The sequence below is a fragment of the Brassica napus genome, chromosome C3, assembly GCF_020379485.1.
Source record: "Brassica napus cultivar Da-Ae chromosome C3, Da-Ae, whole genome shotgun sequence".
Taxonomy (NCBI): domain Eukaryota; kingdom Viridiplantae; phylum Streptophyta; class Magnoliopsida; order Brassicales; family Brassicaceae; genus Brassica; species Brassica napus.
In genome coordinates, this window is record NC_063446.1 from 34,680,731 (window position 1) to 34,708,454 (window position 27,724).

Genomic DNA, 27,724 nt, shown 5'->3' on the forward strand with positions numbered 1-27,724 from the left:
CCTGCACACGTTTTCCCGGCCGTTGACTAAGAATACAAAATGGACAAGAACTCTGAGATTTCTTCTGATTGCTCAACGTTGACTCCATTAGGAAACTAGATGACTGGAAGGGGAGAAGCTCAGCTGACCGGTGATAGACTCTGTTCGATCTAAGGCTAAAGACAGTAAAGTTTTTGGGAGAAACCTGATCGACGGAACACTGATTAATCAACTTACGCTCGGGTAGGCCTGGGCAGGTAAGAGTTTTTTGGGTTTTCAGGTACAAGTCCACTCTAGTTTTATTGGTTAATAATACTTTGGAATTGGGTAGGATTTATAACACTATCTTTTTTTCTTTAAGTTTTTATTGATAATGATTTGCACCTACTACATCCTAGAAGAATATATACAGCAAGAAAACAGTGAGAAACTAACGGTCCTTGAGCACCAGAAACTAACAAGGATAAAATCATTGATGACACATTAGAAATAACAAACTGATCTTGTTGCTTCGAACGAAGATAAATTAAGTGTTCTCGTTCCAGCAATAGCAGACATATTTCTAATACCTCTAACGAAAACAAGAACATGTAGATATAAGTCTTCTTCTTCAATTGACTTTGTCAATTTTGTTCCGAGTTAGCTTTAATTAAGCTACCGTTGAACAAATCTGAACTGCAAAATACAAACCACGTAGATAGTCGATCACATCCATTAACATCACCTTTAAAACATATGTCCCTGAAGACAATGGAAACGTGATATCAACCACTTTGCCACTTGACCCGTCCCCACCATAGAACATAATAGAATGAATAAAAACGTGACCACCACTATCCACCACGCACCACCACTCTGAAGAAGCCAAAGCAGTCAAGAAACAGAGAAACGAATCTGGTAAACCATCACAGTGACAAACACCGAGTCTTAGTCCAATGAAAGCGCCGCCTCCAGAAACAAAGACGTGTGCCTGAGAAAAGGAGGACGCAGTCCTTGCACCTGTCAAACCATAGAGAAACCACGAGATCTAACCCAAGAATCTCACAGATCTGACATAGTAGAGCCTTTCTCCCACCAAGACAAAGACATGGACCACCAAAGAGAGAACGTAGACGATAAGGAAAAGGTAGAGAACATAGAGATTTATAACACTATCTAAGATCCATTTTAATACTTTAGGTTTGGATACTTTTAGATATTATATCAAATAAACATGAATTTGAGTGTTTAAAGTACTTATTTAGGGTTGATAATCTAAATACTTATTTAGATACTTATTTCGGATATTAATTTGGATTTGGAGTAAAAAAATTTGGTTTATTTGGATTTTTGAGTTTTTTTGGGATATCTATTTGGGTTGGGTTAATAGTATTTCAAGTTTGGATATATTTTGTACTACCTCACATGATCCATTCAAGTATATTTACATCTCAAACCGAGTGCATTTTTTTTTTTGTTAGAGTTTGGTTCAGATGTCGCGTTTTAGATATTTTTTTCCATGCTTAGTGATGCAAGATCAGAAACTGATCGTAACCCAACCGACAAAAATGTCAACCATGACGATCGCTCCAAAGACCCGATCCAGAACAAGGGATTTAAGAGAAAGTTTCAACCAGTCAATTAAGGTTCTCTTAACTCAACCACCCAACATAATTGACCTAACAAGTCGTTTAACCAGCTCAGTCTCGACCAAAAGAAGGAACACTTAAAGAAATTGGTCCAAAGGAGTTCAATCCATTTCAGTCCAGCCCAACTTCGATGGACATGATAGCTTAAATGATAAAACTTATGCTTGTAAAGCTGATGGACATTCGAAAATAACATAGTTTACTGATTCGTCGATATCCCCACATTCCCGTCGAATATGACGATGTATCAGATTATTAGTTACCCCCAAATTTCATGTTGCAATATGCCATACAAGATGACATATTTTTCGAAGAACATTAATCTTACAAACAAAGGTTTGAACCTTAATGATACTAGGCTTTGAGTACTTGACCTCAGTTGAATGATTTTGAATATTCATGGCGCCCAGTGTCCTGATTTTACAGTGTATTAACTAACTACTCTTTGTATAACTTTAACAAAAAAGTATCTCGATGAGTGGATTGGCTTACAGTAAACTCCAAATAAGTGATATATCATCCGGTCGGTAACACCATGCTCTCTAGCATCTTTACATTAAATTTTTAGGCTCGCCATGAATAAATTCGCTTATTGTCATCCTCCGGTGGACTACGTGAATATTAGACCATGTTGGCCTCACAGAAATTGTTGGGATCGAAGGATTTTTCCCGACTTTAATCTCAAAACTAGATGCGCCTTTCTTCTGATTTCCAAAGTCAGTAATAGTTTAGCTGCTGAAACATTTGTACATATGTAAGAACTATCAGTATGGTTTGATCAAAAAGGTGAACAAAATCTATAATACTTGTCATGCAACACTCTTCCGGTAAGGGAGTCTGAAAATTGTACAAATTGTCATAACTATTTGGCGAACAACGCGGCATTAGATCCATGGATCATACAAAAACTAAAACCAATCTTCATCTTTGGTTGTGAAAAATCACTTCGCAAATAGATATAGGATTAGCAAAAAAAAAATGAAATATTAATTTTTTAAGCATTCTAAAACTAAAATATATCAATATTTGTCTCAGAGTATTTTATATTCGTTTGTATATTTTTGGGTTATATTTTCGTTAGTATCTTATTGATATGATAATAAGTGAAATAGTTGATAATGGATTGAGCTTCTCTTAAGATTAGAAACCGAGTTGAGTTATAATAATACAAATATTACTAATTAAGAAAGCTAAAAATATTTTTTTAAAATTGAAAAAGAGAATTCTCATTGATAAAATTAAACAAATGGAAGGAAAATGTAATGGGTGACGCCAAACTTTAAGAACAAAATAAAAGAAAAAGAAAAGAAAATATCTCAAGTACGGAAGCAATAAAATGGACCTAAACAACTCAATAGAAAGAAGAAGAGATGAAGGCGATAAAGAGAGCAGACGCAAAAGAGACAGAGACCAAAGACGCATCGGAACTCCCCGCCGGGACTGGAACTGGAGTTGCCGCATTTGCTTCACTTGACGAAGATGGCGCACCTGCTCCGGCCGTGGGAGATATTTCTGTTCACACCATACTAAATCATTATCTCTTATATACTTCTATATTTCATATTCAGTGACATTTTAAAGTAAAAAATATGTTAGCAATTTTTTTTCAATTGATTTGTCTCTTTTCTTTTTAACTTGATTAATAAAAATAATATATGTTAAAAAAATTAATAGTTAAACAAAAACAATTTAATATTGAACTATTTTCTTAAATGGTTCCAGATTTGAAACGGAATAAGAGTATTAGATAAGAAATCACAACACTATATTTGGAAAATTTTCAATACTCTTAATGAAAGCATTTAAATTTAAAAATTGAAGGATAAAATATGCACGCAAATATATGCAGATAAATGTATAAATGTATTCAAATTTCGAATTCATCATGATGTTTACAATATGATTCAAACATCTTTTGTATAAATTGTATCACTGAATTTAACTTATGGTTGTATATACGTAGCACCACAGTTTGATCTAAAGCATTTGTTTAATACCCAAACATAAACCATAACATACTTATTTTACTTGAATAGATTTTAGTTACTTTAAACAATATTATTCAAAATATTTAAGCAAAAAAAATTATTCAAAATAACAATTAGAAAATCCAACTAAATTCCGGATTGATCAAATCTCTAAAATCATTCTTTTTAATTCATGTTGTTAACCGAATCATAAACCAATTCGAATCAAAATTCTCAAACCAAATTAAAAAGAACTCTGTTTGAGTGCACATCTACTATTTACAGAAAAAAAGAACCGAAAATATCCTATCAGCGGACAAAGCATGAGAGAACATACCAGGGGCACTAGCAGGTGGAGATGCAGAGACAGCGACTGCAAAACACAACATTTTTAAAACTAGATACAACTAAATGCCGTAAATATATGAACCAACATTAATATGTAAAAGGAAAACTTACGGCCACAACGAGCAGATGGAGGGGCAGCAACTTTACAAGCTGAAGGAAGAGAAGCAGCTTTAGCAAGATCAAGAGTAACACCAAGAGAGGCACTGTTCTTGAAACCCTCACAAATACATTCAGGTCCTGACCTAACCACAGTCTTGAGACCTGAGCAACATGTTCCTTCAGGCTTCTCCACCGTACTACCATTCGTCACGAACGACAAACAATCAGCCATGTTTAGTATCAACGAGGAGCAGTCCACTGCGATGGCTCTCTCGCCGGACATTAATGCGACCACCGTGAAGATCATGAGAATAGATGTTTCCATTGTTCTTGACGCCATTGCAATTGGGAGAAGAAAATGATTATGATGATGTGTGTTTTTTGGGAGTCCCTAGCCCGCTAAATAAATGGAATTGCCTTTTTAGTATACATTATTGTTTATTTTGAATTGGTTTCGCCGAAAGAGAAGACATGAATCATTACTTTCTCAGTGTAATTGCTTTATGGAATTTAAATCACTTTTATGTTTAAAATTCGGTCGTCGGCAAAGTACCTGAGATTGGTATAATTTTAATACTACAGATAAGACCATCGACCTGCAATCATCCAGATACGGAAAACAACAGATTTTGGGAAGAAAAGTTTTTGTTTTGATAATAGATTGACAGAACGAGAAGGTTTTAAAGAAGTTATCATCGATGGTTGGAACTTTACAATACCAGGACAACACGTTTCAGTTTCTGACCGTATACGTAAGTGTCGTCATGCTATTTCTCAGTGGAAAAAAGCAAACAATACTAATTCTGCTAAACGTATTAAAGCATTGACGGCGCTTATTGATGAAGCCCATTCTGATCATCTTTGTCCTCTCCGTGAAATACATAACTTACGTAAGGAACTACTGCAAGCATATAAAGATGAGGAAGCTTTTTGGAGAAATAAGAGTCGCATTCAGTGGTTGACCTATGGTGATCGCAATACACGTTTTTTCCATGCTTCTACAAAAAATAGAAGAGCAAAAAATAAGATTTTGAGTATTCAAAATAATCTTGGTGAAGAAGTTTTTGGTAATAAGGAGATCTCAAAAGAGGCACTTCGTTATTTCTCTGAAATTTTTACTTCCTCCTTGCAAGGAAACATTCAGGACAGTCTTGGGAACATCAATCGTGTGGTTTCTGATGAATGCAATGCCTATCTCTCTCGGGACGTTACCGCAGAAGAAGTTCGAATAAGTGTTTTCTCTATTGGCGCAACACGAGCCCCGGGCCCCGATGGTCTTGCAGCTAGCTTCTATCAGACATATTGGGATATTGTTGGTCCTGCTGTAGTAGAAGAGGTACGACATTTCTTCAATACTGGAGAATTCTATTCCGATTTGAATCACACAAACTTGTGTCTCATTCCTAAGATTACAAATCCAATCACAATGAAAGATTTTAGGCTGATTGCACTTTGTAATGTAATGTATAAAATTATTTCAAAAATTTTGTCATTACGTATGAAGTCAATCTTACATTTTGTGATCTCTGAAAACCAATCGGGCTTTATTCCAGGAAGACATATCACTGATAATGTCTTTCTCGCTCATGAGGTTTTCCATTCTTTAAAGGTTCGGAAATGTATCTCGGAGAACTACATGACAGTCAAAACGGATGTTAGTAAAGCTTATGACCGAATTGAATGGCAATTTTTAGAAGAAGTGATGCGCAAGAAAAGTTTCTGTGAAAAATGGATCATGCTTATAATGAAGTGTGTTACATCGGTTTCTTTTTCAGTCATGGTAAATGGTAGCTCTTATGGTCATATGAATGGAACTCGTGGACTACGTCAGGGTGATCCACTATCACCAACCTTATTTATCCTCTGTGCAGATGTTTTAAGTTCTTTGATTCAACAGGCGGAACAAAACAATGAAATCCAACCAGTGCGTCTCAGTATTGGAGGTCCTTCAATATCTCATTTATTATTCGCAGATGATTCTCTATTTTTCCTTAAAGCAGATCAGACTAACAGTTCCTGACTTCTTCAGATTTTCAAAGATTATGAAAATATATCTGGTCAGATGATTAATTTGGAGAAATCCTCTATTACTTTTGGTACTAAGGTGTTCCAGCAGACGCGAGATATGATTCAGAACACATTAGGTATCCCAAATATTGGTGGTGGTGGGAAATATTTAGGTCTCCCAGAGCAATTTGGTCGGAATAAAAAAGCAATTTTCATGTATGTCAGAGATAGTGTTAATGGGAAGGTAAATGGTTGGCAAAATAGATATCTCAATATGGCTGGAAAAGAAATTTTGATAAAATCAGTCGCACTTGGCATGCCGGTTTACTCTATGAATTGCTTCAAGTTACCTGTTGAGTTGTGTAACGAGATTGATGGAATTCTTTCACGCTTCTGGTGGGGATCGACAGAGACAAATAGAAAAATGTCTTGGCTATCTTGGAAACGGTTGTCCAAATCTAAACAGAGTGGAGGATTAGGGTTCCATAATCTACAAAGTTTTAATCAAGCTTTACTTGCGAACCAAGTCTGGAAAATTAATCAACGACCAAATAGTCTTGTTTACCGTGTCCTGAAACACCGATATTTTAAAAAGACTACTATGTGGAAGGCTAAGCGCGGTTATCAGAGCTCCTATGGTTGGCAGTCTTTATTACATGGACGGGATCTTTTGGAGCAAGGCATGCAATATAGTATTGGAAGTGGAGATACAACAATTATATCAGATACATGGCTCCCAACAACTCCTCCCCGAGCCCCACGTTTACTTCCTTACACAAACCCTCAGTTAAGTGTCAAGACCCTTATTGACACTACAAGAAAACATAATCTTAACGAGGGCGGTTTTTCTCACTAATTCGTCGTAAAAGAGGCTTTACGACGAATTAGCGAGGAAACGCGTTTGCTCGTTACACGTCTGTCGTAACACATATTTCCTCGCTAATTCGTCGTAACTTAGCGAGGAATATATTTCGTTGTAAAGACGAAGTAGGACGATTCGTCGTAAAGACCACGTCAATATTCCACGTAAGGACGTCGCTATAATTCCTCGTAAATACCTCGAAAATAGTTCCTCGTAACCTACACGTAAATACCTTGAAAGAGTTTCCTCGCAAAATACACGTAACAACCACGAAATGATTTCCTCATAAAATGGTCGTAAACTTTTCCTCGTTATTTCCTCGTAAATGATTCCTCGTAAAATACTCGTTAAATGTTTCTCGTCATTTCCTCGTAAGGTTTCCACGTAAAGAGGTCGTACATTGGCTACGAATTTACTTCGTTTTTATTATTTTACAGAATTTAAAAATATAATTAAAAAATAATTAAAATTATTTAATTTAATAATAAATTAAAATTCAAAATAAAAATAAATCAATATGAAAATATTTTATATATAAATAAGTTTTGAATTTATTATAATACAACAACCAAAAAAAAAGCTAAGGGTCGTTCATCGCCCGGTAGAATTCATCACTCCTCCTCGTAACATCCGCCTCGTTATGTACGTCGGATGACTCGCCTTGAATGGGATGTTGTTGTCGCATGTTCCTCAACATGGACTTCCATTCCGGATTTGTGGCCGCAATAACGTCCAAGAAGCCCTCGACTCCACCCATACGAGATTTTGTCGCGGTCAACTCGTTACGCAGCTGAGCGGACTCTCTACGCAGCTCCGTGACTTCATCATCCCGTCGCTGACCATAAGACGATGTCGCTCTCGGAACATCGTTGACGGAACCAATACCCAACGTCCGTCCCTTTTTTTTAGGGACAACCTTAAAAACAAAAAATAAATATTGTAAGTAAAAATTTAAAGTTAAATTAAATGAATAATTAAAAATTAATTTTTTTGAAAATTTACCTCCTCGTAAATCTTATCCACTTCAAGTGTGGATAAGGTGACGGGTAATCCGTCGGTAGACTGCTGGGTCAGCTGAGTCTGGCGGTCTTCAACCCGAGCAACTACGTCGTTGTAGATTTGCTCGGACTTGCCATCTACAAATACGCCCGCCTTGTTCTTGTGGGTCCTCTCGTAAAGTTCCATAAGAGACGGGAGATGTCCCGTCTCTTTGGCCTAAAAAACAGTTAAGAAAGTTAGAATAAATTAATATATGTATTAAAAAAATTATTTAATAAAATATTTAATTACCATTTCCAAACGGACACCGGCGTGGGGTTTTTGGCCCGTAGTGTGAAGCATCGGCCCGTTCCCGTGCTCATCGACCGTGTTACGGGAGTTAGAGCAAGCCTGGGCGATTCTAATGGAATCAGGAAGGCGCCAATAACGGATGAGGCCATCCCACACATCCGTGGTGAGCTCAGCGGGTTTGCCACGCTCATACCCCTTCACGATCCAGTCACCCTTCCAGTTGGAGACCGTGTCCAACAAGCGAACTTTCGCTTTCGCGTTAAACTTCTTCCTCACCCTCTCAGTGATCCCCAAGGCCCAATTATATTTTTGCTGTTGGAAAAAATAAATTAACAATTAGTTTTTTAGAAAGTATATATATAAATCATGAAAAAATTAAAATATATATAATTAATTAATAGAAACTTACAGCGTAAATTTTGAACCACGTCTTTCTGACGTAGTGAGGCGTCTTACTCCAGTTTGGATGTGCCATGGAGAAGTAACCCTTGATCGTGTCGGTTACGTCCGATGCAAGACATCCGTCAACCCCCCACCTGGAAAATACAAATTTAAAATATAAATTATTTTTTAATGTTATAAAAGAAATTTAAACGAATTAAAAAAAAATTAATGCAACATACCACAACGTTCCGTCCGGTCGGTCTGGGTCGATGACTGGTAAACCTTCTCTGCCTGGCAGACTGAGAATGTCCTCTACAGTGTACTGCGAGTAAGGAGCACTCGGAGGCACCATCAGATCAGGATGAATATCGGCGACCATCGGAGGTGCCATCGGAGGAGGCACAGGAGGAGGCATCGGAGGAGGCACATGAGGAGCCGATGGTGCACTAGAAGAAGTAGACCCAGAGACTCTCTGAGTGTACTGAGTCTCGGGGACAGTCTCCTGGCCCGAAGAACTGGGAGCGGAAGAAGAGGCCGGGTCTAAACGACTACCCGGCTCACCGAAGATCTCTCTGTAATGGGCAGTAAGTCTTCCTTTTCGAACCTGGGAAAAAAATGAAAATTTTAAAATTAACATCAACAATATATTTCCCAACATTATCCACCTAATCAACACTAAATAACATAAAATCCGCAAACCTATCTAAATTCCCTATACTAACCACCTAATCTATCCTAAACTAACCAAATTAGAGAGGAATCAGAGAGGCTTACCATTGCTACGAAATGGAGAGGAAGTAGAGAGGAAGTAGAGAGGAAAGAAAGAGTGAGCGCTCGGGTGTATATATAAGATTACATATCGTCGCAAATTCGTCGTAAGTTTACGACGAAATAGCGAGCAGTTACAAAGGCCCGTGTTTTTTTTACGAGGAAATTGCGAGGAATCACAAAGGCCCGTGTTTTTGTTTACGAGGTATTAACGACGATTTTGCCTACGTGGAATTAACGAGGCTTGCTTTCCTATAAATATACCCACAACTCTCATTCTCAAACCACACATAAACTCCCAAATCACACACCTATCTGAAATCACATTCCTCAGCAAAATCATATTCAAATTATAAATATTTGAAAAAAATAGGAAAAGGATAAGATATTAGAATTCATGTGGGCGAGACTTACGTATTATAATTGCTGGAAGTCTTGCCACATGTTATTCTGGTATTTTGATCATTTTCCCTTTTTCTAGTTTTTACACTACGAGGTATTTACGACGATTTATGCTTACGTGGAATTAACGTGTTTTATGTTTAAATCTTTTTACGTGGTCTTTACGACGATTTCTGCTTACGTGGTCTTTACGACGATTTCTGGTTACGTGGTCTTTACGACGATTTATGCTTACGTGGTATTTACGACGATTTCATCCTACGTGGAATTAACGAGTGTTATGTTTAAATCCCTAGAATCCGAAACCCGAAACCCCATACCCAAAACCCCATACCCGAAACCCCAAACCCCAACCCCCAAACCCGAAAGCCCAAACCCGAAACTGAAAACCCAAACCCCCATCTTTAATTTTCTACTTCATATATTCAAAACCCCATATTTAATTTTAAGTTTCGTCGTTATTCCTAAACCCCAACCCCCAAACCCAAAACCCGAAAGCCCAAACCCGAAACCCGAAACCCCAAACCCAAAACCCAAAACCTCATACCCGAAACCCTAAACCCCAACCCCCAAACCCAAAACCCAAAAGCCCAAACCCGAAACCCAAAACCCAAACCCCCATCTTTAATTTTCTACTTCATATATTCCAAACCCCATATTTAATTTTAAGTTTCGTCGTTATTTTTAACGAGTGTTATGGTTAAATCCCTAGAACCCCAAACCCGAAACACGAAACCCGAAACCCGAAATCCAAAACCCGAAACCCCAAACCCCGAGCCCCTAAACCCGAAACCCCAAACTCGAAACCCCAAACCCGAAAACCGAAACCCGAAATCCAAAACCTGAAACCCGAAACCCCGAACCCCTAAACCCGAAACCCGAAACCCCAAACTCTGAACCCCTAAACCCCGAACCCCAAACCCCAAACCCCGAACCCCTAAACCCGAAACCCGAAACCAAAAACCCGAAACCCCAAACCCCAAACCCCAAATCCCATATTCCTTATTTTCTACTTCATATATTCCAAACCCCATCTTTATTTTTAGGTTTCGTCGTTATTTCCTCGTTGTCTTACGTTGTATTTACGACGATTTCATCCTACGTGGTTTTTACGACGAATTCATCATACGTGGTATTTACGACGATTTTGTCCTACGTAGAATTAACGAGTCTCGCGTTCTTTATTTTTATATTTCCTCGTTATTTCCTCGTTGACCTACGAGTCCTTTACGATGATTTCTTGTTACGTGGAAATAACGAGTGTTATGTTTAAATCCCTTGAATCCGAAACCCCAAACCCCATATTCCTTATTTTCTACTTCATATACTCCAAACCCCATCTTTATTTCCATTCCAAACCACAATTCCCACATTTGCTTATTCATAAAACAAACTCCCGGCATTACCTTCTTCATAAAACAAACCCAACATTATCTTATTCATAAAACAAACTCCCTCATCTTATTCATAAAACAAATACATCAATCGGATACATCGATATTCTCGTCATCACTAGAAACATCATCATTTTCATTAAACTCGTCTTCAACAGCTTCGTCTGTGGCATCATCGGTAAGATCTTCGTACTCGTGATTATGCGGATCAATGAGAAGGATGTCATCAATTTCTTGTTCAGGTTCCTCAACTTCATTTATCTGTTCTTCTTGCAATGGTGGTTCTTCTCCACTGATGATTCGTCCTCGAGGTGTAACTTTGATCACTGCTAACCAATTTATACCTGAATCTCTCATCCGAGGGTATGGAAGGAAGCTAACTTGGTCTGCTTGTGAAGCTAAGATGAAAGGCTCGAATTTGTTGTACCTTCGTCCACCGTTGACATCAACTACACCGAATTTGTTAGACCGAACACCTCTGTTGACGACGGGGTCGAACCATTCACATTTGAAGAGGACGCATTTCAGCTTCAGTATCCCTGGAAATTCGACTTCAATAATCTCCGTCAAGATCCCGTAGAAATCTGTTTCCCCTTTCACACATATTCCATAGTTACTGGTCGCCCGCTGTCTACCATAGTCATATGTATGAAAAGTATAGCCTCGTGTGAAATACATCTGTGATGTGGTGACCTTTACAAGTGGAGATTGAATTACTTCGTGTAACCACTTAGGATAATCTGCATCGTCGTCGTCATAATCAACCTGCAAAAATAAAGAGAATGTTAATGAAATACAGATAATGTATGAAAAAACGTTTTAGTTAATACCTGATTCCGCAACCACTTAATGAAGTGTTGATCTTTCCTTTTGTCTACGTCACTTGTGGATATACCAGGAAATGTTTCTTCGACTTGAGAAACAAATAGGCTGTAAAATCACATTTTATAGGAATGAATCTCTCGCAATTATACAATTAATTATACTTATATGTGTTTCGAAGTGTCAATATATGTTACCTTTCAAAATAACGCATCAATGGATCTTCGCAATTGAGTAGAATATAGGTGTGTGCACTATGAGCGTCTTCTTCACTCGACCACCAAACCTCTTTAGACTTCCCACCGAGTCGCCCAATCTGGCTAAAGATGTCTGGAACACCAGCAACTGCATATGTTGGCGCAACACCACCATCATCATATCTTCTTGGAGCTCTTCTCCGTGTACGTACTTTTGACGCAAAGTAGTACGATGTGAAGTGAGAAACTTCTTCCGTCAAACTTCCAGCAATTATAGAACCTTCAACTTTGGCGAGGTTCTTTGCTTTTCCCTTCAAATATTTCATGGCTCGCTCATACTGATACATCCATCCGTAATGTACAGGTCCACGAAGCAATGCCTCATATGGGAGGTGGACAGCTAGATGCTCCATGACGTCAAAAAATCCGGGAGGAAATATCTTCTCCAAGTTGCACAATAAGATGGGAATGTTCTCCTGAAGCTGTTCCACAACTTCTTCTTTAAGAGTGCGTGTGCTCAGATCCCTGAAAAATGCTCCAATGCCTTTTATATTCAAAAAAAAATTAAACACATTGTTAGTCATATATTATTTTGTAAATTATTGTGATATAATACACTACGTACCTGCAAGTGCTTCATGTACGTTTGTTGGAAGTAGCTCCGCAAATGCAAAGGGCAGTAGTCGTTGCATAAATACATGACAATCATGACTCTTCATCCCGGAGAACTTTTGACCCTTTTCAACACATCTAGAGAGATTCGAAACATACCCATCGGGGAACTTCACTTCTGATGCCACCCAGTTGAACAACACCGACTTTTTTCTGAAGATAATCTGAATATCGGAACGGGAACTTGTCCATTGCTTTTAATATGTAACTCGCTTCTTGAGCAAATATCCGGCAAGTCCAACCTCGATTTTATGTTGTCTTTTGTCTTCCCTGGGACATTCAATATTGTATTCATGATGTTCTCAAAGAAATTCTTCTCTATATGCATCACATCGAGGTTGTGGCGCAGAAGAAGATCCTTCCAATATGGCAACTCCCAAAATATACTCTTCTTGTGCCAGTTGTGATGAACACCGTAAGAATCTGGCATATTACGAGGGACATGCCAATTACCACCCCAACGAACTGTTTCGTTAGCTCCGTAGTAGTCGATTTGCGCTTCAATTTGTTCTCCAGTTAGATATGGAGGAGGAGTGTCTCTCACAACCCTTTTGTGCCTAAACAAATTCTTGTTTCTTCGGTAAGGATGGCCAATGGGAAGAAATCGACGGTGACAATCAAACCAACTTGTCTTCCTACCATTCTTCAGTTGAAACGCATCTGTCGTTCCATTACAATATGGACAAGCTAATCTCCCATGTGTAGTCCATCCAGACAACATCCCATAGGCAGGGAAATCACTTATGGTCCACAAAAGCATCGCTCGCATCGTAAAATTCGTCTTCGTTGAACAGTCATACGTCCTCACCCCTGTTGACCACAAATCCTTCAACTCTTTTATCAGTGGTTGTAGGAAAACATCCAGGGACCTTTTTGGATGGTTCGGACCAGGTATTAATATGGTCAAGAATAGTAACTCCCGTTGCATGCACATCTCCGGTGGCAGGTTGTATGGAGTAAGAAAGACTGGCCACAATGAATATTGTCTCCCTGACATTCCGAACGGACTAAATCCATCTGTGCATAATCCGAGATACACATTCCGGATATTGCTAGCGAAATCTGGATGTACTTTGTTGAAATGTTTCCAGGCTCTTGCATCTGATGGATGAGTCATCTCACCATCCGTCTGAGTATGCTCGGCATGCCATCTCATCTTTCCAGCAGTCTGCTCTGATTGATACAATCTTTTCAATCTGTCTGTAATTGGTAGGTACCACATCCTTTGGTACGGTACCCTATTACGTCCCCGTCCTTGCGGCTTGAATCGTGGCTTCTTGCAGAATCGACATTCTTCTAGCTTCTCATCATCTCCCCAATAGATCATGCAGTTGTCGATGCAAACATCTATCATCTCCGAAGGCAACCCAAGACTATAAACCAGTTTCTGAATCTCATAATAAGAATCAGCAGACACATTGTCTTCCGGCAAATACTCTTTAAACAAGTCCGCCCATTCGTTCATGCAACTTTCAGGTAGATTGTGATCAGTTTTAATATTCATCATTCTAGCAGCTAACGACAATTTAGAGAGACCTTCTCTACAACCACTGTAAAGTGGTTGATTCGCCGCGTTTAACATTTCGTAAAACTTTTTTGCATCTATATTAGGTTCTTCATCTTCATCATGAGCTACGAATGCATCAGCTACCATATCATGAACCCTATCATAATCTACCATCTCCTCCTGATGGTAACTATGTTCATTATGCAAATGATGATCAACCGGTTCTTTTTCCTGAAAATTGCTATTACTACTACTAGCTTCATTCTGATCATAATTAAAACCTTCTCCATGTTGAAACCAGATATAGTAATTTGCCGTGAAACCTCTATTTATTAAATGCTTCCAAACATTTTCACGGTTTGCCAGTTTCGAATTGTTGCATTTCCGACAAGGACAGAACATCTTACCACTTTCTTGGGCGAGCGGTGTTGAATCTGCTTGATGCATAAATGTCTCCAGACCCGCAAGGTATTCTTTCGTCACTCTCCCGTTAGCATCTCTATGCATATACATCCACTTCCGCAACTCGTAAATAGTCCCGGAGCCAGCCATTTTTTTTCTTTCACGTTTTTTGTTGTTGGTGTGTTTAAAATGATGTTCAAACATCCATATTTATAGGAAAATTCGAATCTGGTAGTTGTAATTTTGCTATGAATTTACGACGAAAATTAATTAGGTGGGCAAAAAAAACGTGTAACACCTATGAAGTTGGTGGATTCAAAAATTTCCTCGCTAAATACACGTAAACTATTCCCTCGTAAATACCACGCAAAGTTTACGTCGTATTTACGAGGAAATAGTTTTTCCTCGTAAAATACTCGTAAAATTACATCCACTTTACGACGAAACAGTTTTGTCGTTACGTTACGAGGAAATAACGATGACTTTAGTTTTTCACGTAAATTCGTCGTAAACTCGACGCAAATTTACGAGGATTGTTTTTCCTTGTTAATTTTCGTCGTTAAGCATGTGTTTTCTTGTAGTGTGACCCAATTTCAAATCAGTGGGACTTGGAAGTCATTCGTGATCTGATTGAACAGACTGATATACCTCTCATCCAGAAAGTTTATTTACCCTATCAACCAGCCACTGATGGCATTATCTGGCCTTATACGCTCGATGGGAATTACTCTGTCAAGTCTGGCTATCATTATATAACTACAACTCAAGATGCAGAAATTGTTCCACCACCACTTGCTTCTTCTCCTGCCTTAACAAAAAAGATCTGGTCAGCACCGATCCCTCCCAAACTTAAACATTTCTTCTGGAAAATTGGTTCAAGAATTGTAGCTGTTAAAGAAAATCTTCGTCATCGGCACATTCCAGTTGATCCTACTTGTCCAAGATGCTGTGATAACAATGAATCGAGTGATCATGCTTTCTTCACTTGCCTTTTCTCACAAAAAGTCTGGCGTCTCTCAGGTTCACCAGTTTCTTTAACCACGGCCAATGACTCTCTTTTGAATAAGTTGGAAACTATTTTCTCCTTTGCATCAAATAATAATCTCCCAGATGAGCAAAAATTATTAACATTCTGGGTGGTTTGGAGATTATGGAAATGTAGGAATGATCTACTGTTCAACAAAATTCAATATACAGCGGATGAAGTTATCTCCAAAGCCCGGACAGATTTAAAGGAATGGTTGGATTTTACAGTTTCATCGCAAATAACTAATTCTACGCAAATAACCCGATCTGGAAACATTCGGTCTCATTAGTCTCCACCCCCTTCAGGTTAGGTCAAATGTAACTACGACGCTGCTCACCATGAAGGTCCTCACGACTCTGGAATGGGTTGGTTAATCCGTAATAAACATGGTACTCTTTTAGAAGCTGGAATGAGAAAATTTGAAGGACGATCAACAGTTATGGAGTCGGAATTGTCTGCACTGATTTGGTCAATGCAAGCATGCTCATCGTTAGGTTATAGGAGCGTCATATTCGAAGGAGATAATCTCAGTATCCTTAAATACATAAAAGGGGAAGCCTATAGTTCTCGTTGTCAACAGTTGGTCAACTCAGTCATTGCATGGAAGTCTCGATTTCTCTCAACATCATATGTGCATGTTCATCGTCAACATAATGGTTGTGCTGACTTACTAGCAAAAAAATCTATTATTTCTCCGACTGATTGGAGTTTGTTCCAATCTTGTCGAGGTTTTTTGTACAACAATATTTGTACTGACAATAATTAATAAAATCTTTTAGCCGGAAAAAAAATAATTATACAATGAGTTGTTTATTACGATTGTTTTATCAAAATTAACTGAAATTCAATTACAATTTGTTAACAATTATCAACAACAACATTGGTTGATCGAGGATATTATTACTATTTGTTAATAACGTTTCAACTACATTGGTTGATCGATTATGGCTAGTTTGGTACACGCTACTCACTTAATCATTTTCATCTGTATATAACAGTGTTTTGTAACATAACTAATTGTTAATGAAAAGTAACCAAGTCTAATGGTGGTGTCAGAAAATAAATATAAATTTTAGGAAACAGTGAACTGTAATCAAACGAGTGTAATGATGGCCTTTGGTGGAGAGGGTGCCATGAAATGAATGCAAAGGTGGCGAAGATTTCCCTTTACAGTCATATTCATATATAACTGAAACTTATAAGTGCATGCCTTCATGCACTTTATTTCTCCACCTCTTTTCTTTTTATGAACTAGGTTTTTGTCCAGTTGATAAAAAAAAAACTAGGTTTTTGTCCACGCGGATTTGTTTATTATTTTTAGTGTTTTAATTATGTTCCTTTATTTTCTGTTATTTTATTAAAGTTTTAATGTAGGATGTTTAATTTTTAATTTTTGATGTTCTTCGGTAATAAAAATAATAATTATATTTGAAATGTAATAGACATTATTTATTATTTGATTGAAAATTTTTCCATTTATTTATAATGTAGTAATTTAAGATATGTATAAATTGGTGTGCCTTTTTTTCTTTTTATTCTAGCCATTTTTCTTTCCTTAATCTGGTTTGTTGTTTTACATTTTTTTACTCGTCTTTGAATATTTTTATATATGGTTCATTCTAACTCCATTTTTTTCCTGCTTTAAAATTTTAGTTTACAATTAATATATGTAAATATTTTCAACGGTGGTCTAGATTAAAAACTGTTAAAGTGTGACATTGAAACTTTTGTGATTAGTGATTAGATTTTTTGTTACAACAAAATAGAAATAATCTTAAAACCATATGAGTATAAAGTCTCGTTAAATAAATTTTCAGATTAAATTACATAATTTTAAAATCCTGTAAATTAAAATATATACCATAGAAAAGACATAATATTTTAATTTCAAAATTTGCATTGAACAAACATTGAGAACTTAATATTTTAATTTTTAAATTTACATTAAATTTTTAAGATGATTATAAATTACTAAAACTATTAAAAGTTTCATATTGAAAATCTGGTTATCAATGATCTAAGAAGATACAAGTGATAATAAAAATATGAATATGAAGCCTTATTTAATAGATACTTATATGAAAATATACTACATATGTTAGTATCAATTAAATTTAATTATATACCATATAAATAGACAAAAGTGATTATTTGGATTTATTTACCTTAAATATGGTAAATAAACCAGAGTTATTGTTTTGATTTATGTGTTTGCGCCAACTTAATTATATACATAATAGTTACTGAATTTCAATTATTTAATATATATTAATTTTTTTTTATATGTAAAAAATTAAAAAAAATACGTAAAAATAATTTGAACATAATGTTTATCCTGCACAAGGCGCGACTCTTAATCTAGTAACTTATTATTTATGAATTTGTTAATAGAGCATATGTGCTAGGCCTGGGACTTTTATCCGAGATCCGAATTCGATCCGAGATTCGATCCGGATCCGATCCGAAAATCCGGATATCCGGAGGGGCCGAATCCGGATCCGGATAGTAAAATGCCGGATCCGGATCCGGATATCTTAATTTTTAAGTCTGGATACGGATCCGTAAGTTTTATTAATAAATATTTCAAAAATAGTAATATCTATATATAAAAATTAATTTTATTTAATATATTTTTATTTTTATAATAGTATATATAAAATTTATGTAAATTTTGTAATATTATACATAGAAATAATTAAAGACATTATATATTTTTTAAAAAAATATTGTTAATATTTTATATATAAATTAATATTATTTTTTATTTATTTTAAGGATCCAAATCCGGATCCGGATATCCGCCGGATATTACAATTTTTAGAAGGATATCCGACATCCGGGTATCCGAGAACCCCGGATCCGGATAAGGATAGTAAAATTATGGATCCGCCAGATAAGGATCCGGATCCGGATACCTTAAAATTGCCCAGATACCCGATCCTCCCAGGCCTAATATGTGCTGGTTGTTTAAATGTTTCCAAATTTTTAATTTGTTTCTTTGTATAATTTGTATCTAAGTGGTTTCGGGAGAATTTGGACACACTTCCCATCTATTCACCACGGATCAATACTTTCAAATAAAATGTTATAATGTTTTTGTCCCATTTTCAATAGAAAAAGGAATGAGCTTATAAGAAAATAGTAAATGCTTACTTGTTAGTTGCATTGGCATCACAATATCCCCTTAATTCAGGTGGAACCCTGACTCCATTCTTTGGAATCGGATAAAAATACACAAAGGAATTTGAGGTAAAAAGCTTTAACATACATCTGCAGACTGGATGCAAAAAAGGAAGAGAATAGACAAACTTTTCTGTTCAGTCTGATTTTAAAGGTACATAAAATGAGAATTCTACTTTACCATATCACATACCATTCATTTTTAAATGAATGTTTATAGAGAGAGGCACAATTCACACACGAGACTCATGATCTTTCCGTGGATCGTAGCCTCTTTAATCCAAAACCTAAGAAATCGACAACCCGGGAAAATTGTGACAAAAAAAACAAAGGACTGCAGAGAAAGTTTGATCCATAAGAAACACATAGAATATGTTCACCTGTTTAGTATGTGATGTGTGCATTTAAGACTTCGAACACTCCATGTTTACTCTAAAGTAATAGTCCGAACCACTATACCACAATGAAGTTTAACAATTTTGCTACCCCTTAAAACTATAACATAATTTGGTGCCTAAAACATGGGTTTTACCAGATTTAGCCCAGGGTCGGCCCCCTGGATACTGCTACCTGCCACTGCCATTGCTATTGGTTGGAGCTGGGGACAATGAATTATTCCCAGTTTAATATCTTTTGGATCTGTATTGAGGTAGGGACAAAGTGGACCTTACTTGTATGGTGATAGATCGATGGTCAGATCAATGACGTGGACGATGGACGATGGACGATGGAAAAGCAATGATTAGTGGACAATGAGCATTGATTAGTGGATGGAGACAATATCCAGTCGGTGAGGCTAAGGTTCCTAATCGACGCAGGATAGTCTCCCTGCAGACATGAAGACAGAAATCGTAGGTCTGATTACACACAACAAACTCATCAAGACAACAAATTTTCCCCTCAAATTTTTAGATGTGTGGTAATAATATTTTACCTAGTATAAAATCAACCTTTCCCTCCAAACCGAACAGAAATGACGTGTTGGACTTTGTAATAATCTTCTCCTCCTTCTGATAGTCTCTTCTTCCATTCCTCTCCCATACACAGATCTTTTAAAGAAGTGAGAAATTGTATCCCATTAGGAACCTCTTTTAATTTTGCAGAATAACTAACATCGAGAGTATGAAGAAGGGGCATTGAACCTTCTTCTACTATCCACTCTTCCCACTCATGTAATCCAAGAAATAATAGCATCTGCAACTGAGGAAACCCACCCCTCGAGCAAACCATTCTCTTCCCACAGAATGATCTTTTCCCTAAATCAACCTCTTTCAAGTGTGACAACTTCTCTAGAATCAGCATTGGATCCTCTTTCAAACGACAACCAGTTAGAGATATGGTTGTAAGGTGAGAAGGAAGGTGCTTCTCATCAGGTAACCCTGGCATGTATACACACAACTCCAGCTTTTTTAGATGGATACAACCCAAAACAAATCCTTTTTCATCATCTGTGGGAGCAAAAACCTTGAAATGATTGTAATCTATGCTAAGACTTTCCAGATGTCTCAGTTTACTTAGAGACGAAGATAGCGTTTCCATAGTACACCCCTCTTCGTTGAATATGATTAAGAGATTCCTTAGCCTTGTCATACAGTGAAGATCCGTCACACTGCTATGCTTTGTTGAGAAGAACTTCAACGTCTCCAAGTTGATTAGGTTACCTAATTCCAACTTTGTCTTATCATGCATTCTCCCTGAAGGTAATGAAAGGTATCTCAATTCTTGCATCCCTTTAAAAATGTTTGGCACATAAAGTGGATATCTCGCATATAAGCATAAGTTTAAATAGACCAGCTGCTTCAGATTCCGCATTGAAGAAGGTAGACGAGATACATGCGCTTTATATAAACTTAGATATCTTAAATGGATGAGCTTTCCAATGCTAGATGGTATCTTCCCTCCTTCAAAATGCGCTCTAGAGAGATCCAAAACCCTCATCAATTGTAGCCTTTCAAAGAATAAACCTGATGCCTTCCAGTTTGAACCCCAAATAAACAAGAGAGACCTAAGGCTTGGACTATTCACTTCCTTCTCCATACTAAATGTTTCATCAGGACGATGTACAGCGAGTCTGCGAGATTTACGATAAGATTTAGAGTATGCAGTTGACGATGAACCGTGAACAATTTGTAGGAAGTTCTCTTCTTCAGTTTTAAGCAGACAAACTTCTCTCATCATGTCATGCAAGTGACATGTTTCAAATTTTGAAGTAGAAGCATTTTTTTCAGAAATAACCATGTTTCTCTTCACCAAGTCTGCTATGTACCCCTCTGCGACTTCTTCAATTGTCGCTCCCTCGGAATAACTCGGCCTTGGTATTCCTTCTGCAGCCCAATAATAGGATAAATTCTCCACACTGATTTGATAATCTCTGGGAAAATGGACGAGGTAGAGAAAGTAATGTTTCAAAAAAGTAGGCAACTCTTCGAAGCTTAGAGACAGTACACTATGAACTGAATTGCAATATCCATCATTAAAACTAGTTCTTCCTGCCAAGTCGGATCCAATATTCTCATAAACCCTTTTCCATTCACTTAAAGTGGGTTGGGCAGCTAACAAGCCTCCTAACACTTTGACAGCCAATGGTAGTCCTCCACAATGTTTTATCATTTTCTTGCCCATCTCTAACATGTCTACATCAACCTTAAACTCTGCACAACATCCCACGTAATATTTGGGATTTAAGATAAAGATTTAATGCAACAAGACATAAAAAAGAGAGGTTAGTTGTTGTTACGTAAAATCTTACCTGATGTGTCTTTCCTAGGAAAAGCTATCCTCCGAAAAAGTGTCCAACTTTTTTTGGGGGTTAAGCACTTTAGTTTGAAAGTTACGCATTCTGTATCTGCGCGTAGTGCAACATTCTCGTTGCGAGAAGTAAATAAAACCTTCCATCCTGAAATATATTTCTCAAGTTATAATTCCTAAACAAAGAAAATATATCGCCAGAATGTGTCTTGCAATGCTCTATATATATATATATATATCTTCATAAATCAATTTTTAGAAAAGATAATAACAACAAACAGCAGATGTTTTACCTTTAGTTGGTGGAAACACATGCTTTATATTGTCCCAATCATCTTCTCTCCACATATCATCCAGGACAATCAAAGATTTGCTAGTTTCGAGTAGTCGAAAAAGTTTGTCTTGAAGCTCATCTTCAGTCATATCTGACCCTCTGTGTTCATCGTGATTGGAACTAAACCTCTGAAAGATAGTCTGCCACACATATTTTCGTGTAAACTGTTGTGACACACAAACCCACACAACTCCATCAAAATGTTTCTTAACCATCTCATGACTAAAAACTTGGCGAGCCAGGGTAGTTTTGCCAATACCGCCCATCCCACATATAGAAACCACTTGAATGCTCTCTTCTTCTACCAAATAGCCAACCAATTCCTTCACCTTTTCCTCCAAACCCACAAGATGGCTTTCGTTGTCGCTAGGAAAAGTATGTCTCATCTCCCTTTGTTTTTCTTGGATAGTGTCTGAATACCCGCTGCCATCAACAATCCTCTGTTGCACCCCAAAACTTTGCATGTTTCGGATCACCTTGGAGATTCTCTTACTTATGCCTTCCATCTGAGACACAAGTTCCCTGCGATCCGCTATGGTGAAAGCAAGTCTTCTCATGCGCTTCCTGATGCCACTTGTTCGTCCAAGTTCTTTCTTTAGAAGAAACGTTTCGATTACATCCTCAGCGTCGAAAACGATTTCCTTGATCTCTTCCACACAGTTTCTAACCACTGAACTTGCATGTTTCTTGGCATCTACATCTTTCAAAAAGGACCTAAGCAAGTTGACATCACTTTTCAGTACAGTAAGTTGCTCGTTAACTTCCTTAAATCGATCAGATTCTCGGACAAGAAGCTCCCAAAGCTTCTGAACTCCAAACGACAAAAGTGTCTCAGCCATATGTCTCCTGCTAAATCATGGAAGTAGAAATAGTATATTTATATCAAACTAGAGGAAATCCAGGACGGGGAGTTTAAAGATCATATTTTTTTTTGGCAAAATTTACAGAATTAGTGTACTCATAACTTTCTAAAGAGACATGAACTAATTGAGATAAAAGAAAATTTGCAAAATGCAATATCAAAGCCCTTTCTTTGACAAGAAATGAGAAAACTAAAGAAATAAAAATAATAGTCACCTCTTGGGAATCGCTTTTCTTCCAACTGATCTGTCGAAAAAGTGGTGTTTAGTTGTCTTGGTTAAATCTTGCTCAAGATCGATTATAAGAGTTGACTCCAAGTTAACACTGTCAGTGTCAAGTGTCAAACCAACCGTAGTCAAAATAGCGTGTGAATCCAAATACTTTGGCAAAAAGTCTTTAGAAACATTACATTTTTTTTTGGTAGCCACTTCCTACTTGCCACGTCTCGTTTCACAATTTCGTTGAAAGAAAAGGAAAGAAAGGATTTATATCTCTAAGTTGAATTGGTCCACCCGTTACATCTTTTGTCTAACTAAATAAAAGATAGGAAATGCAAATCACTTCGTTAGAAGTTTGACAGGAAGATAACACATGACTATGATAATCACTGGGTGATGAATGCTAAAATAATGCAGCTATCATAACTATTTTGTTCTATAGGAAGATCGGGAGCGCCCTCCTCAGTAGATAGATTAACCCCCCAGGATTTCATAAAAGATTTCGAAGTTTGCATAAATAAAAAATTAAGAAAAGGAACCCACAGATACTAATAAGTTCATCTTAAGCATCAAACATGTAGATACTCCTAAACACTTCATGGCCGACAGAGGAAAACAACTAGAGTGAGCTCCTGAGGACGAGTTCTATTGCAGCTCAATTATAATCACGAAAGGACGAGTTCTATTGCAACTCAAATCCGAAACAGGCTCTTGAAAATTCCAAGCATTTTCCGCGAATAAAATAACATAATTTTAGTCTAAACTTAGTATGACTACTCACCAAATATACATCTTTCCAACTATTATTATTTGTTTATTGTAAACGTCTCTTTAGCCAACGCATTTCTACCGATTCTTTTATCATATAAACTACGTTAAAATCCGCGTGAGATTAACATTTTAGATAAAAATTATTTTATGTATTATATGTTTTTTATATATTATTAAATAATAAATATATATTGAATAATAAAAAAAAATCAGTAACTATGTATTGATGTGAACATATAAATAATTTTTATAAATCCAAACAACATTTTTTTCTATTTGATATAGTACATAATTAAATTTAAATGATATTAGCATATATGTAATATATTTTTAATATTAATATCTATTAAATGATGCTTTCTATTTATATGATTATTTTTGATCATCTGTATATGTTATAACAAAAACTTTAAATTGCTAATAACAAAATTTTCATTATGTGATTCATAGTTTTAGTAATTTAAAATATTTTTAGAAATAAAGTTGTCAATATTTGTTGAAAGCTTTTATAAAAAAAAAATCTTCAAAATTTAAATATCTATGTACTTTTATATGGTATATAGCTTAATTTAAAATAATATATATATATATATATATTAATCTTAATACTTTTTAAATAAAATTTTATATGATTTGTAACTATTTGTATCTTCTCATAACAAAAAAATTAAACCATGGATCAAAAAATTTGAATATAAGACTTTTAGCAGTATTAGTAATTTTTAGTCATTTTTAAAAATTCAGAAAAATATCATATACAAAAAAATTTAAATTTTCATTATATGGCTAATATGGTTGTTTAATTTATTTTAATAGTTTAAAAATTAAACAAATATGATAAAAGATACATTAATTTTTTTATCAAATCTTTATTATTAAAAATCATTAATTGCCATATATATTTTTAATGATTTTAGCCATATTAGGTAATTCCATAATTTTTATTTAAGGAAATAACGAATGACATTAATAATGAATTTATGGTTAGTTTAATAAATAGCTTATTGTATATTTAGATGGACCAACCTATTTTTCTAGAGATTCTAAGAATCATCTGGCTACCAAAAGATGTTGTAATGATTCTCAATTAATTAATATATAAAGAATATGTGATCTGCCTCTGTGACAACTTACAAGGGATATAACAAAAAAGTTTTAACAAAAAATTCTTATCTGTTATGAACCAGATTGTGGATGGCTCATAACCAAGAGATTATGATTTGTAATCTTTCCATTTATCTATGACGGTGTAATCTTCTATATAAGGAACCTCTTTTTTTTTTAGCAACATATAAGGAACCTCTATGTTATGAATAAAGATAGATTTTTCCATTACTTTCACTACACGTTATCAGCACGAAACTCTAAATCCTTAAGCTGATACCCAAATCGAAAAACCCTAAAACCCTAACCCTAGCCGGCGATCCGACGAACCCTAAACCCCGATCGCGTCTCTTGTTCCCGCATCTGTTCCAGCTCGCGTCCCCGACCAGCTTCAGCCCAAGGCGTTCCTGATCCTAGCCCAGACGTTCACGACCCGAGAGCAGCTCCAGCACGCGACCTCTTCCTCGTTCGCGACAACATCAGACAGCTCGTGTCCGACGATCAAGGCGTTCCCGATCAAGCAACAAAGGACGCCCGCGACCCGATAGAAGCGACTCGATCCATTCCAGCTCGCGTCCCGTTCGTGTCCAGCTTGCGGCTCAACTCCTTTGGTGGTTCGATTCAACAATCATCTAAGGTTAAAAGGTAATTCAAAACCTAAGAACCCATAATCGAACATGGATTGATTGATAAAGAATGAAACCCTAAAACCCTAATCTTTATGAATCAAAACCATAGGGTAATAGATCAAAAATCCTAATTGAGTAAATCGAAGCTCTAAAAGTTCGATACCCCAAACCCTAAATCATGTTCCTACATGATTAAAACTCCAAATCGGTTTTTACAAGTTAAAATCTGATAAACCCTAACCCTATATCTATAAACCCTAAATAATATAAGTATCAGAATTAATTATACTAGAATTATCAAATCACATATTAAAACCCTAATCGAATATTTTGAAATCAAAACTGTTTTCGGTTTTGATCATTGATGTTTTAAATCTGATTGAATCTGGTGCTATGTTGCTAGAATTGTTTGACCATTAAATTGATAGATTTATTTTCTCATCCTGCTTGGTTAATTGTTCATCTGATTTAAAATTGTTTAAACCGACCAGCCTGTTAAAACATTGATTAAATCCGATATGTTGCTAGCTTACTTTGCTTATATAATCCGATAGGTTGATAGATTGATTGAGGTTTACTTGTTTAAAATCCGAATGATCTGATTGCATGATTCGTGAGGTTTAATATCATCTGCTATGATTGATAGTTTTGTAATCTGATCTGTTTTAAATAGAAACCCTAAATAATCCGTATGATATGTTATATTGATCTGATTTGGATGTCTTTGAGAATTGAGAATTCGTATGCTAGGTTGATAGATTCATGATAAACTCTAATGTCTTAAGGTTTAAGATTGTATGCTAAGTTCGATTAAACTGATTGATCTAATTATATGTTTTTGAGGTTTGATAAATTCAGATACTAGATAAATTATTTACACATGGTTTATGCTAAATACCAATCAGCCTTGAAACTGACTCATTGAAATTCATGTTTGAAATCTATATTCCATTGATTGTTAAACCCTAATTGCATGATTGATTGAATCCGTTTTTGCTACTCTTGATAAACCATAATATTATGAGCACATAGAAATAGTATTGTTGAGACTTGCTAGAAATTGACTGATTGATTAAATGCTTTTAAGATTGATAGTCTCATTGTCCTCACAAGACTGAAATCCAAATTGATTGTTTTTAAGAGTAAGGCCGCATGAAAATTATACCTAAATATTGAGTGATATATGATTTGAGATGTCGAAAATCAACCTGGATTTTGCTGCCCTAAATCTCTCTGGAGATAATTATTTACGGTGGGCATTGGATACAAAGATTATCCTAAAGTCAAAAAGATTCATTGAAATTCATGTTTGAAATCTATATTCTAGTATTGCTAAAATCAGCTTTGAAACTGATTCATTGAAATTCATGTTTGAAATCTATATTCTAGTATTGCTAAAATCAGCTTTGAAACTGATTGAGTGATTAATAAATCTTTTTACTAGTCTTGCTAAAATCCATTGATTGTTAAACCCTAATTGCATGATTAATTGAATCCGTTTTTGCTACTCTTGATAAACCATAATATTATGAGCACATAAAAATAGTATTGTTGAGACTTGTTAGAAATTGACTGATTGATTAAATGCCTTTAAGATTGATAGTCTCATTGTCCTCACAAGACTGAAATCCGAATTGATTGTTTTTAAGAGTAAGACCGCATGAAAATTATACCTAAATATTGAGTGATATATGATTTGAGATGTCGAAAATCAACCTGGATTTTGCTGCCCTAAATCTCTCTGGAGATAATTATTTACGGTGGGCATTGGATACAAAGATTATCCTAATGTCAAAAATACTTGATGAATGTATCATAGAAGGCAATAATGCCAATGAGAAAGATTGATACAGGGCAATATTAATTATTAGTCATCATCTTATTAAGAGTCTCAAAGATCAGTATCTGACTATAGAGAATCCTCTAGACCTTTGGACAAAGTTAAAAATCGAGATATGATCACCAAAGAGCGGTGTTATTACCAAATGCCCTATTTGATTAGAGGAATCTCAGAATCCAGGACTATAAGTCCGTGGATGAGTCTATTGCTAGCTGGGAAAAATAATAGATTACTGATGAGAAATAGTGAATTGAGACCTCCTGGATTAACCCCATTACCTGATA

At 36.1% G+C, this 27,724-nt stretch overlaps 2 protein-coding genes across 4 annotated transcripts; both read right to left on the reverse strand.

Annotated features, from left to right (window-relative positions):
• Nucleotides 1-2,817: 2,817 nt before the first annotated feature.
• LOC111204600 (non-specific lipid transfer protein GPI-anchored 11) lies at nt 2,818-4,640 on the reverse strand. The gene is made up of 3 exons (XM_022699701.2): nt 4,034-4,640; nt 3,912-3,947; nt 2,818-3,119 (listed from the first exon to the last, which is right to left on the reverse strand). Exons 1-3 carry the CDS (start codon nt 4,359-4,361, stop codon nt 2,959-2,961), a joined length of 525 nt encoding a protein of 174 aa, XP_022555422.1. The 5' UTR covers nt 4,362-4,640; the 3' UTR covers nt 2,818-2,958.
• A 14,303-nt stretch (nt 4,641-18,943) lies between these two features.
• Nucleotides 18,944-23,608, reverse strand: LOC106439750 (probable disease resistance protein At1g59620). 3 transcript variants are annotated; one of them, XR_007320759.1, is made up of 6 exons: nt 23,095-23,608; nt 21,977-22,863; nt 21,685-21,831; nt 19,870-21,586; nt 19,607-19,763; nt 18,944-19,533 (listed from the first exon to the last, which is right to left on the reverse strand). XR_007320759.1 is itself a non-coding variant. In XM_048751136.1 (5 exons), exons 2-4 carry the CDS (start codon nt 22,854-22,856, stop codon nt 19,881-19,883), a joined length of 2,733 nt encoding a protein of 910 aa, XP_048607093.1. In that variant the 5' UTR covers nt 22,857-22,863; nt 23,095-23,608; the 3' UTR covers nt 18,944-19,763; nt 19,870-19,880. The 3 variants fall into 3 exon arrangements, 1 of the variants encoding a protein (XP_048607093.1); XR_007320760.1 differs by having other exon boundaries at nt 21,977-23,608; XM_048751136.1 differs by having other exon boundaries at nt 18,944-19,763.
• Nucleotides 23,609-27,724: the final 4,116 nt, after the last annotated feature.